Source organism: Scophthalmus maximus, chromosome 1 (assembly GCF_022379125.1).
Source record: "Scophthalmus maximus strain ysfricsl-2021 chromosome 1, ASM2237912v1, whole genome shotgun sequence".
In the NCBI taxonomy this organism is placed as follows: domain Eukaryota; kingdom Metazoa; phylum Chordata; class Actinopteri; order Pleuronectiformes; family Scophthalmidae; genus Scophthalmus; species Scophthalmus maximus.
The window spans coordinates 2123945-2145379 of NC_061515.1; the positions used below are offsets into that span (position 1 = coordinate 2123945).

At 47.8% G+C, this 21435-nt stretch overlaps 1 protein-coding gene across 9 annotated transcripts in view; it reads right to left on the minus strand.

Annotated features, from left to right (window-relative positions):
- Nucleotides 1-21435, minus strand: part of LOC118301643 (vacuolar protein sorting-associated protein 13B-like) — a 299542-nt gene that overhangs the window by 71317 nt on the left and 206790 nt on the right. For 8 of the 9 annotated variants that reach the window (XM_035627305.2, XM_047331582.1, XM_035627293.2 and 5 more), the window contains 4 exons: nucleotides 8844-9188; nucleotides 8275-8689; nucleotides 8007-8144; nucleotides 506-901 (listed from right to left, as the gene is read on the minus strand). In XM_035627305.2, coding sequence (XP_035483198.2) covers nucleotides 506-901; nucleotides 8007-8144; nucleotides 8275-8689; nucleotides 8844-9188 — 1294 coding nt within the window. Of the gene's footprint in view, nucleotides 1-505; nucleotides 902-7021; nucleotides 7442-8006; nucleotides 8145-8274; nucleotides 8690-8843; nucleotides 9189-21435 lie in introns of those variants that run through there. The other variant, XR_004790359.2, reaches the window with a different exon arrangement.

The window sequence follows — 21435 nt, forward strand, 5'->3', positions numbered from 1 at the left end:
TTTTCACATCAAGAGAGAAGTAAGGGAGTCCAGACCCTTGTTACGTTTGGAGTGATACAACATGAGCTCTGACGCACAAGGAGGGAGTTGGTGAAAAGAACAAATACAATTCGACAGTCATCAGGGACTACACGACTGTGAGTGAGCTATAAAGAGCTTATGAACCTATGACTGACGAAAGCTCAAACACCACTGGTACTGTACAATTTTGAAATGAACAATGAACAATTGTATGTGTCTCTATGCTTCTGGTTTGAACAGTAAGATGAATGTCGGGTCTATGAAGGTTTGAAGAACTATGACAATCATAACTTCTAACCTCCAAGTATGTTTTTTTATTTTGGTACTTCGGTCGATTACAATATGATTCAACAAAGTGCAGAATACTTGGATTCATGCTTCTGCGCCTGTGCTCCAGTTCATCTGTCCTTCCTGTCCTGCTCGTGTCCTAATCTCAATGTCATTTTCATTTCCTGCAAATGGAAGATGCTCGCGTTGGACTCACCTTCTATCCTAGGCCCCGGCTTCACGTGCAGACTCCCCGTCATGGCCGACACCGATACCGTGACGCTGGGCCTCATTGGGTGGGCCTCCGTCTCCATGACGACCACCATCTGGGCGGTGCGGAGGGACACCTTGTGGAAGGTCAGCGCCAGGGCCCGCACGCTGTTGGCTTTGCCCGGAGCCGAGGCCCGGTGCTGGGCGTCCGACCGAGGGAGCGCGGGCCTGGGCAGCGTCCTCGTCGGGGAGGAGTGAGGCGTGGCGGGAGCCGACGGGGGTTTACCGGAGGAATCCCACACGTGGTTGGGAAGGACTTTGCTCAGGTAGGCTTTGGCCTGCTCCAGCTTTGCCAGTGTGGGGTTGATTTTCAGGGGCCGTGAAAGCTCCACGTTGAGCTCAGCTGTGGAGAGAGGACAACAAATAGAATTAAAGAAAAGAGACTAATTTGATCATTGCTGATATTTAAATTTTGCGTGGATCCTGACTTCTTTTTATGAGGTGCTAATTAATAAAGAAAACAGAGCAGGAAGAAACAAACACCCCCCCGACAAAAAACATCAAAAACACGACTTTACTGTTAAACAAAGCTGTCTCATGCCAGTAATAAATTTAATAGTACACAAACTTTTCCTGGAACTCTTTTGTGTTCTGTGTGTGTTTGTGAATGGAAAATAAATATCTGAAATATTTCTCATGTTTTGCAATCTAGTGAGAAAAATAGGATCAAGTCACTGTTGGCTTGGGGCTTTTTTTGCTCCTCGCTGACAACCTCCTCCGTCTTTTTGGAAAAATTCACTATGAACTGGACGCAATCCATTTCGGGGGGTTTCAAGGAGAGCCAGGGCCCGTCAGCGCACCAGCGAGCGAAGATGTGTCGCCATCGAACCCACGGAACGCTGCATGGCAACGTCTCGTGAATCACAACCCTGACAACTCTTCTCTCCTCTTCTAGTCACTCACACGCTTTGCATGCAAGGACCTGTTAACTGCCAGCTGGGTCCTTTCTCCATCTCTTTCTCCTTCTCATAAGCACAATTACTGGCTGCCTCCACGTGATATCCTAACGTGACACTGCGGAATAGCAGGAAAACAGAATCCCCCCCCCCCCCTTCATTCCAGCCACATAAATCCAAGACTGCTCGGCATCCGCTGCTCTACCTCTCTCCCTCCGCTCTCCGATGCTCGACTGCGGCCTTCAAACACTCGACTGGAATCTACAGAGACACATGACTTAACTCAATGCCGTTTTACACCACTTCCATTATCCCATTTTTCCACTGGGTCATGATGATGGGAGAAGGAAGCGGGCGAAAAACAACAGCAGCTGTTTTTCATGGTCTCATCAAGGCACCGGCGTTTAGAGGCTTTTTTTCCTGAGGGGTTTTAATCCTCCTGTCTGTTCCTCCGCAGGTAGGAGCAGGAGCGGGGGGGGGGGGGGGGGGGGACACGACCAGGGGCGCTGCCAATAGGTGCGCACGCACACACACAGACACACACGCACACGCACGCACACACACACACACTTCCTGTAATTGTAATTCAAACTAAACTTCCCCATCTCAAACCTTAAAATAAAACTTCAACGTAGAATTTTATAATCCATCCATGTTAAGGTGACTTGCTTTTTGTCCTCATTTAGATGGCAACAAATTTAGGTCAGCACAAAGTGAGTAGTACCTGGACCACACACACGCGCACGCACACGCAGACGCACACACACACACACACACACACACGTGCACACACACACACAGAGAGAGAGAGGAGTTGGACGAAAGATGGATCTCACTGTGTAATGTAGCTTATCATTTCCACTTGACATATCACCAGGAAACGTTCCAGTGGTGGAACAAACAGCGCGTAATGCAGCTGCTCATCCAGGTTCCTCTGCGCCCCTCCGATGTTCTTTCATCCGCTCGCCCCCCCCCCCTCTCTTCCATGTAGCCCATCTTTTTTAATTCCCCTCTCTTCCTCTGTCCTTTCTATCTTTTATTTTTCCCTCCACCCCCCATCCTCACCATCCCCTCCCCGCTCCGTAATCACACAAAGCTGTCTCCCATCACCCACTCAGGGCCAGTGCCGGGGCCGGGGCTTTGCCTGGCTCTCTGCACAGGGAGACCTGGTCCTGATTATCAATTGTCCTTCTTCTCGAAGTCTCTTTCTGCCCCCGCCCTGAAAGAAGCCCCATCCTACCCCCATGCCCTGGAGAGTTCTGGATAGACAGTATTAACCTGTCAGAAACTCACCTGGCCCGACTGATCAGTGCAAAGAAAAAAAAAAGAGTTTGCAATAATCCAAAGATATTTCAAAACTTAATCTAAATCCAACTTTGAATCACTTCCCCAGGTTGTTTTCAGCGAGACAACTAACGCAAATTCCAGTGGCCTTGCAATTCTGTCCAATCACTGCAGCTTTTTCATAAATTTGACCAGTTCTAGCAGTCGTCCATGCATCACTCCAACATGTACACATGTACCTAGTCAAACTTGTTTCCTTGGCTCTGATGAAGATATACACGTGTGACATTCACAAAACTTTCTGCTAAAGATCGTGCACGGACATTGTCTGATGTTCTTCACAAGTGGTGGTAATTACTGCGTTCAAATGCAAAACAGAAATGTTTTGTTGACATTATCAATCATAAAATGTAAAAAGGAATGAAGTAGTTTACAGCTAGTTCATTAAATCATATCAATCATAAGGTTTGCCATGACTTGACCTCTGACATTTTACAGGCGGTAGTAAAATTGATTGACACACTTGTCACTTTATAATTTAAGAATTATAGAAAAGTAGGATGAAAATGTCTTTCACTTTTGCACTGTCTGATGACAGTGTGGGATAAAGTGAATCTGGAGTTTAAGTTGTGTTAACTCTCAGTGGAGGACCCCGGAGAGGAAGGGGGCCACAGCATCCGTGGAGTCCCCCCCCCCCCCCCCCCCCCCCCCCCCCGGCACACTTTTTACTGCATTGGAGCGAAGACAAAAAAAATGAATCTTCGCAGAATTCAAATGAAATCGCATCACTGCTTTATATGGCCATATGTCAAGTACATCCATGTCGTGTCCTCTGGTTGTTTCTCTGGAGCTGATGTGAGTGTGTGCAAGACCTTTACAGTGATGTTCCATGTGGTTTCACTATCCAGGCAAAGGAGGCATAAAAAGAGGAAACTAAACCTCACAACTGAAAAAAAAATCAAAAAATCTATATTTACAAGCCATGGCAGACTTTTTTTTTGGAAGACTAAGCAGAAAAATCCTGTATTTATGAATCAAGATCTATGATAAGACTTGATATGCACAACCACAACTCTTTGAGACTGTAGTGAAGAACTGGAAATACCCGAATAAATACACTAAAAATATCCCCAAATCTTTCAAATTGAAATGTGCCACAGCAGATCTTGTAATTGTCATTTGTTTTAAAGGGAAAATAATTGATTTCAAGAAATTTGGCACACTCAGCCTCAAGCAGGCGCATTTAAACCACGGGCTTTTCCAACAGTGGCACTCACACACAAGTGTTTTTATTGGAGAGATCTAGCTTCAGCTTTAGGACTTTGGGTGTTTGAAAAAGAAAAGTGTCAGAGGAAGGCTTGTGCGGGGAGCGAGCCTGAAGCCTGGAGGCTGAGAGGTGGTGTTGGTGTTCATATACCTTTAAAGAACCGGCCTTAATGTGAACAGGCTGCAGGGAATCATGGAGCAGCTCTTCTCAGGTGTCAGCCTCTATTAGCACTGGAGAAAGTGGGAGATCAAGGTCTGACAGAGGCGCACACACACACACACACACACACACACACACACACACACACACACACACACACACACACACACACACAACTCTGCAAAGTGGTGGTGGAGGGGGGATCAACTACGCTTATTACCCAGGTTACTGTGCCTTTTTGGCAAGGTCATACATGACGCCAACCCCACTTTGAACCTGGTGTGGGGAATGTGCGTGTGCGCAAACAGCACAAACATTGTTTTCATTCCCGCCCCCCCGCTTTTGATTCCTCCGGCCGACTTTCACGCTTGACTCTTGACAGCGGAGGGGCCGTGTCAGACGCAGGTGGCAACGTGTCGGGTTACACGGGGCCCATATGTGAAGTGTACGTGTGGACGTCTGTGTTTGTAAGTGCCAATATATTTTGAGGGTACATCTGCAGGAAAACCCACTGTCACACAAAAAAAAAAAGAGAAAGGCCTCATAGCGAGTAAGGCCAGTGACATGCACTTCAGACGCCATCTGACTCGAATTAGGAGCTGGTTCTGGACAGTTCGGAGGGGCACGGGCTTGTATACAGTAACTGACAACATTTCTACAAACCCATGGCTTGACGGGAACCAGGGACGCGGGAGAGTAATGGTTCCAATTTGTTCTAGCTAATCTATCACCTGCTGCTTCTCTGCAGAGCGCTCGGCTGATCTCTCATCCCCAAGTGGTAGCAGTTACCTCTGGACTTGTTCACTGACCCCTTTCTCCCAGACTGGAATCGAGTAGGAAAGATGAGAATGTAGAGTATGAATGTGTGTGTGTGTGTGTGTGTGTGTGTGTGTGTGTGTGCGTGTGTGTGTGTGTGTGCCCGCGCGCGCTGGTCAAACACTGAACCCTGTTCATGTTGGAAAAACAGAACAAACCCAGTCTGGCTTTCTTCTACGTCGACTTTGCTGGTCAAGCCTTGAACTCCGCTGGTTCGGAAAAATAAAAATCTGGCTTCATGTGTGTTTCTGGATTAGAAGTGTATATGTAAATGTGTGTGTGTGTGTGTGTGTGTGTGTGTGCGTGACGAGCAGCTGCTGAGTGAGGGTCAGCGCCGAGACACCATCCAGTTTACAGTACACATGTTACAAGTGTTTCCCACTCAGCATCCTTGGGAGAGCGGCTCTGATTGGCCGCGCCGAATAAATGCCGCTGAAATCGCGAGCGCACTGGTGTGTAAACAGCCGGCGGGACGTGGCCCCGTGCGGTCTGCTCTCTTGTTTGCGCCTCGCTGAAATAAATCAAATGTGAAGCCGTGTTGAATCAGAGCGGAGCGACCGGACATGACACACACACACACACATCAAGGCACAAGCACACACAGCGAGAGACACTTACAGAGACTCGCACATGCAAATAAACCATCTCTGAAAACGGACAGATAAATTAAATACTGGTCCCATCACCAGCTACAGTATCCTTTCTTTATTCTTCCTTGCACTCTTCTTCTTGGGTCTTATAACCATAATAGGTGAACCAAATAATTAAACTCAGAGTAGAGGGATCAAAACACGTCTGTCTAGGTGCAGACTTTGACCAAAACATTCTTAGCAACGACGCCGCAGCTTCACTTCGAGACTGATAAACATTTCAGACTCTAAAAAAATGATTCATCTCCATGTAGCGTCCGAGCAACACCAATTAGTGTATTTCCACAACAGTCAGCATCAAGGCACGGACTCTTTGTAACTTCTTCCTTTGCTCCTCCATCCCAGAAGAGGACAATTATCTCCCCCAGAGAGTCATCAAACCAAACAACACATGGTTGTGTGTGCGTGTGTGTGTGTGTGTGTGTGTGTGTGTGTGTGTGTGTGTGTGTGTGTGTGTGTGTGCTGGGGGGACCAGTAGCATGTGTGTGGTCAGTTGTAGATATTTCCAGCAGAGCCTGACCTGGGGCAACCTCGCAGTGAGTCTGGGTTCTGTGTGAGTCATCTGGGAGGGTGCTGTCTGTACAGTGTGTGTGTGTGTGTGTGTGTGTGAGTGTTTATGAGTGAAGTTATCATACGGAGACAGGAGGCAGCTCAGCTCTTCACCAGTTCAAGGGAAACACTTGGACTGCAGTTGCAAAATGTGGGGGTTCGTGCTTCAACTAGGGCTGCGACTAACGATTATTTTCATAATCGATCAATATGTCGATTATTTTCTTGATCAATTGATTAGTTCATTGGTCCATAAAGTGGTAATAAATGGTGAAGAATGTCGATGGCGTTTCCCAAAACCCTGAGACAATATTTTGTTTTGTCCACACACCAAAGATATTCAGTTCACAGAGGAGCAAAAAAAGGAGAAAATATTCACATTTAAGAAGCTGAAATCAGAGAATCTTGAATCTTTTTCTTCATAAAAACTACTAGAACAGATTAATCGAGTAGTTAGTAGTCGATTACTAATCGATTAACTGTTGCAGCTCTAGCTTCAACTGCACTCGGATGTAACCTCAGCAAAGCGTGAATTATCTTTTAGCGATGTAACAGCCAGAGATCCTCAATAAATCATATTACGTTACAAAAGCAACGCAAGGTGTTTTGACAATTCTCAAAGATAAATAAACCAAGTAAAGATTTAATCTATTTAAACTTTTTTTTTCAATCTGTCGAAACAATCCTGGACATACTGATGTTTGTCTTTCCTGTGCCTCTCCACAGGGAGACCAGAGGTCAGTAGATCTACTCATTATATTGAAGGACAGTCTCTCGGCTAACTATACCAACATGCCTCTCATGTACACAGTGAATTCCCATCAGAGAGAAGTCATATTTACCATAAACCTGGCGGAAACTCTGATATAATTAATGCCTCGTGGGAAGGTCACGCTCGCTGTAATTTGGCTGTCGGCATCATCCGGAGTGAGCAGGGGGTTAGATGGACATGGCCGTGGTGAGGTTGTGTTGTCTGACTACAGAGAGCTGCATTGTGTTTCGTGACCCGCGAGCCCCGAGCAGCTGAGGGCTTTCTGCTGACAGCAGGGATGCGCGTAGGCGACGGGGCTACTCGTGTCCCGCCCCCGGAGCTCCTTCTTGTAAACATGCACGTGTATGTGTTCATGATTGGATGCATGTGGAAGAAAAAAGACAGACTATATGTCAAAAGTAGATCCCCAGTTGAGTGTCGGTGTGTATGCATCTGCAACATCTGGCCCCGCTGGATTCCGGGAGCTGAACTCTGAAGGATGTCTTGTTGCCTACACACACACACACACACACACACACACACACACACACACACTCCTCGTGAAATCCTCAAATGAATTGAGCGTTCACATTTTCAGCCCACTCGCACTTTTATTCATTGCAGTGCTGTTTGGATAAAATGTCAGCCACACCCTAAGGTCAACAACCTCAAAGACTAAAGCTACTCATATGGATATCATATCAGTCTAAAAATAGACGGGCCAAACCCTGTGAAAGGCAAATCGGCAGGAAGCTGATATTACACGAGCACTCATATCAGCGGGAGATTTAGTGTGCTGTTGAAAGTGACCGATGTCAGCCACATCCGTGGCCTCCTGTAGAAAACATCCACTGCGTCACGCAGATTAATATCTGTGATGTGCACACGGAGGAGGAGGAGGAGGAGGAGAGCTTTGAATCTGCCTCTGGTGTGTGTTTTCTTCTCGCTCTTCCGAAATGTGATTAAATGGGAAACGGATGCTCGTCCACATCGTAAACGTTGTTTAGCGTGACTGTACAGAAGTTTGTGTGTGTGTGTGTGTGTGTGTGTGTGTGTGTGTGTGTGCATCATCCCACCTGGTCCATTGAGGAAATCTTTGATCTGGAGGCTGAGCAGGGGGGGAGGGATGCCCGTTTTACTGTCTACCTCTGCTGCTACTGTCTGCAGCCAGAACACGTTGTAGTCAAGAGATTCTGGGAGAGTCTTTCCTGGGTCTGGACAAAAGATGAGGCAGACGAGGAGACGAAGAGGGGGAAAAAAGCAGAGAATGAGCACGCAGAAAGAAATGGAACACAACAAAGACAGAGAAACGGACATATTCGACATCAATCAGCTCCAGCTCACCGAGGCACTTGTAGTCCGACGGAACTCCTCTCAAGGCCACGTCGAACACAGACAGCTCCATCCTCTGCTTGCGGTGGTGGCAGCTGAGCAGGGCAGACGGTTGCATCACCTGGAGATACAGCAGGGGTTCCAACACCTGGTCCCCGGCCCCCCTTCTGCCCGGCTGCCTCACGATGGTCACGCCCAGCGCCTGGCGCGCTGAGGAGCGACTGGGAGTTGGCAGACTGCTCAGGGAGAGCAGGCTGCCCCTCAGGAGCGGGGAGGCCGGCTGGGACGTGTTGCTGTTGAAGATGTCCTCAGCTGTCAGGCCAGCGAGGGAACCCTGCGCAGCTGGAGCAGGGTCCGGGGTCGGGGAGGCCGAGGCCGGAGGGGACTCGGACAGGATCTCCGGCTGGTTGAGGGCACTCTTTCCCACCTAGAGCAGATGGAGAATCCTCATTTCATAACGTGTCAAAACAAACTGCACAGTAATCATTTGAGACATTGTTTCAGTGAAATACTGGAGACGTGACTACAGTACGTACATGCCAGCATCATTCAGATCCTGTTGATGCACATTAAAGGTTTACCTTATCCGCAGCCTCCTTCTTCTCCAGCGCGCTGGGGGGGTCGGACGATGAGGGAAGGGTCTTTGAGGAGCTGGAGCAGGCGTACGTCATGACGGACAGCCGACTGGCGGTGACGAAGATGTCGAAAGGGATAAAGTTGAGGTTCTTGGTGATGGTGGACTTGCGGGAGGGCCTCGCGATGCAATGGTGGCTGGCGCCGCTCTGCTGCTCGATTTGGACGATGCGGATGCGAGCGCTGTCGCTGCCAAAGCCGCTGTCCTGCCCGGTTATGCTGTGACGCGACGGGCTGTCGGCGGCGGACGCCCGGTCAAGACTTTTGCCGCACTTCTGCTCATGTCGACGCACCTGCACACAGAGACCGTGACAAGTGAGGACGAGGGCACAATGAAAACCGCAGCAGGAGAAAATGTATTTGCCTCATCTCAAACCAAACCAATATGTTTTGTTAGCATGGGGGGGGGGGGCATCACATAAAATGTTTGAAAGGTTTCCCCCCCCTCTTTTTTGGGGAAGAAAATGTGTTTCTTGTTCGGATCCAGGCCTTTACAAGCGGACACAAACCAAATAACTCGCTTGATTGAGACCATGGACAAATTGACCAGAAGAAGGAGAGCATCATATAACCGCAGAGACATTAAAGGCATTCTGTGGTCTAAAAATCATTTAGCACTTCTTGCAATATTGGAAATGTCTTCATACAAGGGCCTCACCCCTGGCAAATCAAACTGTTTCATGCACTGACTGTGGTGTTGTGTATGAAGCAGCTGAGATTTTTATGCTTGGCTTTCAACTAACAGATATCAGGAAGGTTCCAGTCGCTGTGGCAATAAAAAAGCTTTCAGTGACAGATGCTATAAATCAGCGCGAGGAGGTTGCCTAGTTTCAAACAACAATAAAAATAGGAATCTTTAATCTGCTACTAAAACATGCCATCTTCCAGACTGTAAAGAAGCTGCTACTGATTCCCACGGGACAGGAAGGAGACACACAGTTCAAAATAAATGTTACCAAACAAATAATTATTACTGGACCAGTTTATGCAGCACGGACACATTTGGGTAAAAAAAAGAAAAAGAAAGAGAAAAATCTTGAATGAACATAAGTTTTTACTTCCCAAGAATATGGAAAATATTTTGCAGATACAAAGAAACAGCCACTTCAAACCAACCCCACAAAGAACCCCACAGAGGGTCAGAAGAACAACTGGGAGAAGAGAAGAAGAGAAGAAGAGAAGAAGCCATGTCGACATGTAATGTTGTTTCTGTCCATACTGTCGATCGGTCCTCTGATTGCTGCGTCTCACTCGAGAGGTGCGTCGTGAAAGAAGTCGGCTACGTCACCGTCAGGTCCAATAACACTATTAAGGCCTCTGCTCCGAGCTCCTCGTCCACGCTAATAGGCACCACGTCAGGTTCAATTAGCTACTGCTGCCTTTTGAAACATGATTATGATAAATTAAAAAGTCCAAGAAACACACGGACAGAGAGTATTTCTCAAGGTGCCCCCCCCCCCCATCCTATCCCACCCTCATCTGCCCCGACCTGCACATGGTAGCCATTAGAACATGTTCTCTCAGATGCCCCCTCTCCTTCTCAACATTGCACCCTCCCGCCCGCTCCATGAGAATTTTAAATGTATATTATTGCTGCGGTGGAGATAGTGTTTCAAGACCTCCGGGCAAAAACTAAAGCCATTGGCAGGACATTAGACAGAATACTTGACTTATTAGATATTTCCTATTCTAAACAGTGTCATCAAAGGCTAAGAACAAGAGCCATATAAAACACCGCGGCATGCCTGCCTGCCTGCCTGCCTGCCTGCCTGTCTGCCTGCCTGCCTGCCTGCCTGCCTGCCTGCCTGCCTGCCTGCCTGTCTGTCTGTCTGTCTGTTCTGTTCTGTTCTGTTCTGTTCTGTTCTGTTCTGCCGGGCTCTTGTGTGGGGCTTCTATAGAATTGGCTCTGCCAGATTCCTCTCCGTTTCCCGGGCCTAATGAGGACAGGATGTGTGCACTCCTTCTCTGCAGAAATGTAAGATTTTCCGAGCGACGGGGAGGGGAGCGGAGAGGAGGCAGCAAAGGGCCCGGACCTGTCTCCATGTGTGTTGTGTTAAGCGGGTGAAACTTGTACTGAGGTAAGGAGGTATTTCAAAATAGGTACTTGGCAAAGGGAAAATGTCCACTCGGAGGAGCGCCCCACGTTGAAAGGGACAAATAAAGCTGCACAGCAGCTGGGAAAGAGCAAGCGCCAGGAGAAACTGCCAGATACTCTTTACGCTTCTCCGTCCCTCTTCCCAAGCTCAGGCTGTACACATGCATTTACAATTACAGCAAATACCCCGTCTTCTCTTTAACCACCACTACTAAGAGAGTGCCCCCTAAGCAAATTCTTGGGTCTATATTTAGATGTGCTTACAAGTGGAATAAGGGATAATGGGGAGTACAAATGGGGGGTGGGGGGCTGGGGGAAAAGAGACAATGAGAAAACTTACCCCAGCGCACATTTGTTCATATAGTTTGAATTGACACATGCAATCAATGCATTTGCGGACATGGACACATAAACACACATGAAGTCAGTTGCAGTCCCAGGGTTTGATCTCAGCTCAGAGTTTTTAAAGTGCACAACTGGATAATTCCCCGTGTTTCTGGGCTTGGTTATAGCCTCAGCGTGCTTACTACGCTGAAAAAGAGAGGAGGCACACACAGAAAACATAAACCTGCGGCTCTACAGTCTATATGCTTTAAGCCTTCGCCAATTTATTCACTGACAGAGGGCAATAAATTCAGAATACAAACATGTACTGCAACTTACAGGCCTGGTCCCGGCTGAAATCCCCCTTTTTCTCCAACCGATACTTTCTATTATATTATATAAAGGCTGCACTGAAGCGCTATTTCCAGATCCCAATGCATCTTTCTCTGGACTAAGTTGATCGTGATCATGAATGTGCGACTACACGCACACGCACGCACACACACACACACACACACACACACACACACACACACACACACACACACACACACACACACACACACACACACACACACAACCCCCTCCGGCCCCAGTCATGAAGTCATCCCCTCAGAGTCTCTAGGCAGAAAATTCTGGAAAATGGAGGATAATCCCCAAAGTGTGAAACCATGAGTCTCCCAAGTGCCAATCATATCAGAGCGCATCTGTGCGACTTCTGACCCCCATTTCTGTCAGTGTAACTCGGAACAGCTTGGCTGGAGGGAGGCTAATATGTGGAAGCAAATGTCACATCATCCAAATGCCACCCGTTTACAGTGTTGGCCCGCTAGTTGAATATGACAACATAGCTTTTACATCTGAATAACACATATGCAGTTGATGGTTTCCAGATGATTGAAAAGTAGGCTGCGATTCGGGGTTCAGAGATCAGGGAACATGAAAATGTGAAATGTTTTAAGACGGTAGGGAAATCCACGATAGTCGGTAGGAGAGAATATAATAAATACGCTCCAGAGGAGCAAAGGTGACTTATTATTCCTTTCAAAAGGCTCCATTTAAAAAAACTGGATCCAGTCAAGGTCTATAATAAATGTTACCAGTGTGCCCAAGTTTACTTCAGGGGCACAAATATATATTTAAAGACTGGCCACGATATTTTAAGGGTAACACAAGAGACTTCAGAGCAAAAATAAGACCCTTGAGAAACATTTCTGCTTCTTGACTGACATGCCAACAAGACAGGCATGAGAAGGAGCTGCATGAGAAAGTACAAAATGCCACAAAAAAAACATCATAGAAACTCAAAAGCAGACCGACCACAGACTCTTTATGAAAATGGACGCACGCAGCCAAAGTGAAGCCTGTGCCCAAGTGTTTGAAGCCTGTATTCTCTGGAATGACCAGCGGAGGGCGACTAGATAAGAGTGTATGAGAAAATGAGTCTAGTTTCAAGTCTTCTTCAAATCAGCATGATGTTCCTTTTGTAAATTGTTGTCTCGTTCAGAGTTAAATAGATGATGAGGGACGGTGTGCACTGGGGCATGGATACAGCGTGATTGACAGCTAGTGCCGTCCAATTGGTGCATGGTTGCAGGTGTAGGTGGGCGTGACGGGGGGATGCCACTCGATGCGAACACAGATTAATATAAATAATAAACACTGAATGGTTAAATGTCTGATGGTGACACGATGAACGCGCTGGTGAAGAAGTTGGCCGTGTGACATTAGGAAGTTTGTTAATTATGGGAGATGAGGTCAACGTAGCAGTATATTAAAAAAAACAACTTCAGCATAAGTATTGAGTGAAGATGTCAGTAACTTGACACTATTAAAGAATTACAGTTATTCAAATAAACTGAAGTAAGTGGGGACAGAGTTGTCGCTGAGAGCCAGAAACAAATGTCACCTCACCTAGAAAAAAAACAGCACATGCATCATGTTTTCATTTCTCTGTGTCAAATGGTTTTCCTGTCATGGTAAAATATATGCTTGTTTTTATTTTACTTCACAGATATGATAGTTACAGTAGAGAAAAACAAGCTGCAATTTGTAGGATTTTTTTTGAACCCAAATGAAACCAGTGGCAGTTCAGTGAGTTTTTTAAAGAATGATTTCAAACTTTCAGCACAATTCTCCCCGTGTTCTCTTGAAGCTGCTCTAGAATTACCCATTGAAAAACACGGCAGGTCAGATGACTTCATCACTTCGACAGAGCTATTCAGCCGAGCGTCGTGCCTGCAGGACGCATGAATGGAAGTTAACTTCTGTATCTTGACAACATCAGAGTTTACAGGTCGGGGCCCCTGCTGTGTTACCCTCTATTGTTTCCCAGAACCATAAAGCTGATAGCAGGCCTCTGTGGCCTTTGTGCCGGATGGGAGAAAAAACCTCGACCTAGCAATACCTTACCTCATCTTAATCAAAAATAATAACAATAATACTTAACCAAAATGCCATAAAGGCTGCAATTTATTCCCCCGTTTTCTTGTGGAGAACAGAGGGGGGAAGACATCCATAATATGAAGTCACCGCCTCTTTGTATGCCATAACAGCGGTCTCACGAAAAAAAGGGCATCAAAGGCAGTCATTTAATACTCAATAACAAAGGCAACCTGCTATGCACTTCAACTGAACCACAACAAAGACGCAGGGGAAGGTCACGACCTCGGAGCTCGCAAATGGATGCCGAGTGCTTCGGAGTGACTGTCAACTGTACTTTAAACACAGAGCACTCCGGGCGCCGAGTGGGGCCGTTTAACAAGCTCTGGTTGGTGGGTTGAGTCCTCCAGGGTTTAACAACATGTTTCTCAAAGGAGCAGAAGAGACGGAACCCTACACACTTTGTCCTCCCTTCTCACACTCCCGGCCCCCGAGCATCCCTTCCTCCTCCTATCGGGGACTTGGTAATGATTAGAGTAATGACGATATGAGAATATTTCGCCCGCCACGTCAGAGACTCCTATTCCCAAGAAGCCACGTCACACACTGAGGGGAAAGCAAACATCCGGGTGACAGTAATAATTTATGCATGTTTACATTCCTAGAGCGCTGGGTCAGTTGGAACACTTTGCTCCCGGAGAGGACTGGATGTGACCCGGCCGGTCTGAAGAGAGGCGCGCCGGTGAAACACCTCAGAAGACAAAGGGAAGACGAGAAACCCTGAACGCAGAGATGATGTCGGTCCATTTTGAGCTGCCTTATGGTTTGGAAAAAGCCCTGGCCCCCGAAACAAAGATGCAGAAATGATAAAGGCCGGAGAATGAAAAGAAAAATTGTGAAAAGAGTTGAGTTAATGTGGTCCATATGGGTAACTGCAGTGTGCTGCTCGACAAAAACCTGGCTCCGGGAGATGTGGCGGCCAAAAGACTCTGTTTCGTAATTGATTGAACTTCAAAACCTGTTTTCTCCTACGCCTGCACACGACATTAGTTTACTTGCAAATATTTTGGCGAGCAGAGAATGCAGATTGCCATTGCTCAGTAAAAGCAGAAGTGCAGCCAGAGCGCTGACATTCAGCAGGCTGCAGTGTTGTGCTCAACGCGCTGGGTTGAACAGCGAGGCCTTCGCAGTGCGACTCCAGGCCCTCGACGGAGCTCGCCAAACCCACCGTGCCCCGCTCCCAGTCTCTGGCAGTCAAGAAGGATTTAAAAGGTCTGACAGACGCCACCCTTGAAGCTCAACGGGAGACTCGTTGCATCAGTCGTCCTCCACAGATCCACCAATCAAACCTATCAGTCTGCTCAGGGGCGTGAGTGCCAGGACGCGCAGACGTTTCCCCGTATCACTGCAAAAAACCCTGGCTGTTTGTATGAGCAGGACGCGGCGTCGTCGCATTACTCATTGAAGGAAGTGTTTAAAAAAGGCCAGAAGACAATTCCTAGATTAATACCACAACCGTGTCAGTGAAAACAAACAAGGGGGGAAAGTGTCCTGACCGCCATGATGTAACCAGTCAAAAATGATACACAGACTTTCTCCGCTCATCCGACATAATCCCTGGGCGGGAAGGGGAGTGCTGCTGAATGGACTGTATCAGCAAATACTTTCATCGTTAATGATAAACAAGATATCGGCCATGTGGTAAACAACATAGTGAAAATGTTATAATGTAGTTATCATTGGGATGACGCCAGGTGGAGGACTGAATGTGGCCGATGAAAAAGGATGAAATGCCCCAAGACGAGATTAAATCCTCTTCCCTACATCCCCGGACAGCTGCGACCGGACTCCCGACATTTCATTTGGTCACTAATCAAAGTAAGATGAAGGCCAGATGTAGAGAAAAAGGTGTAATTAGACGACACACTATAGCAGACGTGAAAGTGAATGAGAGACAGAAGCACCCTGGGGTCCGTCTTAATTGCCGTGATCCTGGCTTCCACGGCAGCAGAGTCATCGTCAGACTCTCTTCCCTTGATCCGCTCCGCTCTCTTTCCATGGGAATGGGGGAAGAGAACAACTGGCTCTCATTAACCGTCACATCCCTATTTAGTTCTGAGACTTGTGTGTGTGTGTGTGTCTAATCTGATCGTCAGACGCCAGTGTTTACATATGCCAAGTGTCCCCGGATGAATCAGGCTCGATGGTGTCAGTGGCATCTGAAAGTCGTGGGTGTAAAATTGTCCCAGACACTTTTTTTTTTAGAAATCCCAAAAATGTGAAGACTCTGCGTTTCTGAGGATCTCTATTAACTGTGACTTTGGTCAATGACAAGAAGGAAACGCAAAGAGCGCCGACTCAATGTTATTCAGGCTTTATATTCAGCGGCAGAGCAAAGTGAGGCGGTGCAGCACCACTCACCAGCCGGCGCACAGTGGAAACACATTCTCCGTGTTTTGCTGCAGAGCCATCCTCGGGTTTCAGCCGGGCCCTCGGGATCACTCATCCGAGCTTTCAACTTAACATCATTAGCTCTGGCATTATGTTTTCAAAAAACAAACAACAGAAGAGACTTCAAACTGCATTGTCTTCAGCGCGGGCCTCGGCAGCGCACCAAGGCAGACGTCTGAGAGACTTCAGAACGCAGCAGAGATGCCTTTCATTAGGTCATGGAGTGTTCCTCTGAAGGGCCTGCACCGCACCGCACTGCACCGCACTGCCTGGCGGCCATGTCTGTTTTCTCTGCTTTAGTAACAAGGTCACGAGGAAACAGCAACGGCAGGGAACACAATGGTGACCCGAGGTGAGAGGAGGCTGTGGGGCGGGAGGTGCAGGGTTGAGAAGGGCAGATGAACCCCAGGTGGTCCGCAGAGGACTGAGTGACGAGGCTGTGATCAGCCCACACCCTCGGGAGGGAGGGAGGGAGGGAGGGAGGCACACACACACTAACTCATGGTTAAGAAAAGATACACTTGGAACCATATACCCGAGCCTTTATAGGCATTCAGAAGTGAGTGACACTGACACACACAACTGTGAACACGTGCGCGCGCACGCACACACACACACACACACACACACACACAAACGCACACAAGATCGCATATACGAAATCCAAAGAGCGGCACGAAGACAAGAGCAATCCTGGACCGGTGTCTATTTACAGAGCTGAAATTAGACGGGGAGGACTGAAGTCATCTTCCTTTAATTTCTCCCTGGATGTGCTCCCAGGACCGAGTGAGACAAAAGCGCTTATGTGTTGTATGTTAGGTTCTCAAAGGAGAATGATGCAAGACTCCCCCCCCCACCTCATCGGAGCGGCGAGGGCCTCTCAATAAGGGAGGGGGGGACAGACGACACAGAGGACACGGCTAAAAGGGCAAACCAAGACAGAAAAAGACCAAAAATTAAACTACATAAGAAAAAGTCAAGCTGATGACAAAAAGGTCCAGAGGAGACCAGCTGGCTGTATATTGATGAAGCCGATATTGTGGCCAATGTTCAGCATTTTGTGATTGACTTAACTAATGGATTCTCACGAAATACTTGAGACTGCATGTGGGGAAATGAAAAAATAGCCGAGAGGTGCGGGGTAAAAAGAAAATGTGCCTGCAGCGATGGAAAAGTCTCTCTTTAGCCTGGAGGGAAGTGTAAATATTTAGTTTCATGAGAGCAGTCCAAGACGAACTCCATAGAAAAAAATCAGAATGAGGAAGAGGAAGCTACTGTACATTTGGTATAGTCAGACGCAAAGGTCTACACGTACACACACACACATTTACTACATTCTCCAAGTCACAGAATGAGAACCCAACACTCTCCATCACCTGTTATTCTAGGTGGAATCGTGCTTATACAGGTGTAGTGAAATAAATCTGTTTCCTCTTTTCACCTCTTCAGACAAACATCCTGGGCTTTCTCACTGAACCAGGCCTACTGGTTTATGTGTGTGTGTGTGTGTGTGTGTGTGTGTGTGACTGTACGAGCTGGCCTGGTGTGCCCTGCTTTTACTAGTCCCTCGAGTCTGTGACCCTGTTTCCCATGCAGGCAGAGCGAGAGAGAGAGAGAGAGAGAGAGAGAGAGAGAGAGAGAGAGAGAGAGAGAGAGAGAGAGAGAGAGAGAGAGAGAGAGAGGGAGAGAGGGCACCCCTGACTCCTCCTCACCTGAGTCGACACCCGATCCCAGGGTTCACGTCGGGGGCCCCGCTCCCTCTCCTCAAAGGCGCCGTTTGTTTCACGACTCTTAATAGAATTCCGACCTTTGTGATTTCTATCAGGAGTTTTTCACGCCAATTTTGCCAAAAATGATTGAGGACAGAGCAAATTCAGCTGCTACTGATCTCGAATAGACAAGAGTTTCCGAGGGGGGCCGGTGTAAGAATGTGCGGCGGCCACGCTCGGAGCAGAAGGCCTGGTTGTGGAGCGGGGGGCTGGACAGCGAAGGTGAGTTGTTATGACTGGCTGTCAATTAGCAGTTGATTCACACAGGAGGGTCAGCGAGACACGGACAGAAAGAAAAGAGAGAAGAAGAAAAAAAGATACGGTTTCATAACAAAAGGAGGGCAGCGAGATGAACGCTGGCTATGAAAATATGTATGTTTAAGATAAGCTGAGACAACAACGCTTACTTAACCGGCGCGAGGCAGCCAAAATGGAAGAGGAGACGGCGGCGCAAGGAGCCTTATTTATTATTGCTCTTAGCAGCAACAGGGCAAATGAAAATAGTGCTACGCAGGATGGAGAGAGGTCAGGGGGAAAGGGATCCGGCCCTCAGAGAGGGTTAATAGCCAGGCTGCCTGGTTAAGAGCTGACCCCTCAGGAATGTCAGCTCCCACATTTATGGACAAATACTCTACACAGCACCAGAAATCAAAGCAAACACACTTTCTGTTTCTCACTCTCGTCATGTCTCATCTGCTTGGATCCCCCCCCCTTTCCCATTCTCTGTCAGTTGAGCATCCTCTCTCCAGCAGTCTCCACTGTCTTGCTGTCTGCCCTGCTCCTTTCCCATGCATCACAATTTCTCTCCCGTCCGAAGCCTCCGCTATTTCTGTTGGCCAGCGGAGCAGACGAGAGCTCCTCCGACACCTCGCGGTCCTGAAGAGGTCCGGGGTCGAGCGAGAGACGTCAGCTCTCAGAGCTCAACAGCTACGAAACAATACGAAACACTCATCGCACGAGGAGGAGCGGTCTCGGAAAAAGAAATCAGGGTTTACTTAGACATATACAGACAAGGGTCCAGCCTTAAGTTGCTCACGGAGCCAAGCCTGTCAGCAACACTGTGGGCTTAGATAAGCTATTTTATATTCTTTCGACATTCTGGCTAATGCGCCTCCATAAACGAGAGCTCAATAATTATACGAGAGGGCAGAGCAGGTCACGGAGCTTCCATTTTCCCACAGTGTAGCGCTTCGTAGCGTTTGGATGGACGACTGAGGTGCAGAGAGGTCCTCCTTTGTTTCATTGGCTTTATTACTTTACTTAGCAATGTTCCATCAAGGGGCCAGGGCCATCAGAGGTGTCCTCACACAAAAGACACGGCAAAGTTGTGATTCATCATTCAAGAACATGAACGCCAACGCACGCACGCACAAAAAAACATCTTCACTTTCCAAACACATGCAACCATAGTTCAGTTGTGGCTGGTGCCCTCTGTGAATTCACTTCTCACAAGTGATTGGTGACCGACTGTGCTGTGCTGCGCTGCGTGAGTCCACATTTGCATTAAAGTGAGCGCACCCTGGCAGCCTCCTCAGTGCAGGCGTTCAAGAAGACCCAGATGTAACAGCGCAGTGATATCTGTAACCCACACACTGTCAAATTCTATCCGTCTCCGGAGGAGGAACCCTCTCTCCACTGTCGGCCAGCTCCACGCACAACCAGCCAGCTCTGGAGGAAACACAGCTCCTCCAACCAGGAGCGGTGCCAGTCGAGCGGGAGGGGGGAGGAGAAGAGGGGATGAATGACAGAAGACGGAGAGGGGGATGAGGGGAGTTCGAGAAGGAAAGACAAAGGAGGAGAGAGCTGCATGTTGCCTTACGACGTCAACTGATCCGCGAGGTGATGCAAGACAAGAAAAGATTGAGACAGGGAGATCGAATGAAAGAAAGAATAGAGATAAGGAAGGTAATGGGTGAATGAGAGGTTCTTACCCATTTGTGTTCACTAAAAACTCTAATTTAGTTAGTTTCCTGTGATGCCAGATACTAAGTCCTGAACTTGGGTACTGCCTTAGCATGTGTTTGCGTGTGCACTGGCATCAGTGTGTGTGTGTGTGTGTGTGTGTGTGTGTGTGTGTGTGTGTGTGCGTGCGTGCGCGTGTGCATGAGAGTTGGAGGAAGTCTAAAGCCCTGTTTCCCATGCGTGTAATCATCCCAGGATGAGGTGGAGGATGAAGCAGAGCGGGACTTCCCCTGCACCAGAGGGTATTTTCCTCTCACACTGTGGTACTAGCACATGGCTGACCCGAGCTGCCTCTGTGTGTGTGTGTGTGTGTGTGTGTGTGAGAGAGGGAGATGAGGGAAACTAATTTTCTTCAAAAAAAATTCTCTTTTTTCTTGCTCTGCAGCAGTTTGGTGGGACGATACTAAAATACCCTGGGAATCTGTCAGTATGGCAACTGAACGAAAGGATCACTGATGCCACCAATGAGAGAGAGAGCTCCCATTGTGAATCGACACTGAGGACAGGAGGCCACTGAGCTGGCATATAAGAAAAAATGGCTGCAGAGGAAGACGTAGTGTGGTGGAGAGAGACGAGAGGAGAAGCTGCTGTCTTTCCAACAACTTCTTTTTTCTTTTTCACTCTTTCTGAAGGACGAAATAACGTCATCGCAGATCTGAGACACAGCATGCAAACAAACAACCAGACGTCGGGGTCAGCTGTTCAGTCATAAAGCAGCATTACAGTACTGGCTCCCAGATAAAAGGCAGTTACCATGCAGGGAATGTGGGGACAATGTGTATGCATGCGTGTGTGTGTGTGTGTGTGTGTGTGCGTGCGTGCGCGCATGTGTGTGTATGTGACGGTACACACTTCTGTGTTGCCAGGTGACAGTGCCATTGACAGAGCAGTGCGATAAGTGCTGGACTGCGGCTCTATCATCTATTCATAGCTCTCTGACTGAGGGACCTCCTGCTGCTGAAAGCCGCCTCGATCTCAACCCGGCCTCACTTCATCATCATCAACATCAACCGAAAAAATAAAATAAAAATACAGAAATGAAGTCAAACTGTGACGCAGCGGCGCTAACGCTGCGATAAAAACATCCTAATACTGCAATGATTCAACGGACCGCTGAGAAAATCATTTCACTTTGCTTCACAATGACAGAATGTAACGGATTATGGGGAAACAATAATCTTGCTCTGTATGTATGTATGGACAGGTCATAATAGATGTGTGTGTGTGTGTGTGTGTATGACGACAGATTTTCTCAGAGCCCAGCCCAGTGACTAGAAATGACTGAAAACACACACACAAGGCTCTCACACACACACACACACACACACACACACACACACAAGGCTCACACACACACACACACACACACAATGTTCACACACACACACACACACACACACACACACACACACACACACACACACACACACACACACACACACACACACACACACACACACACACACACACACACACACACACACACACACACACACACACACACACACACTGCCCACGCGCCTGGCTTGCCTCACCACTGCCAGGGAACCCAAAAGC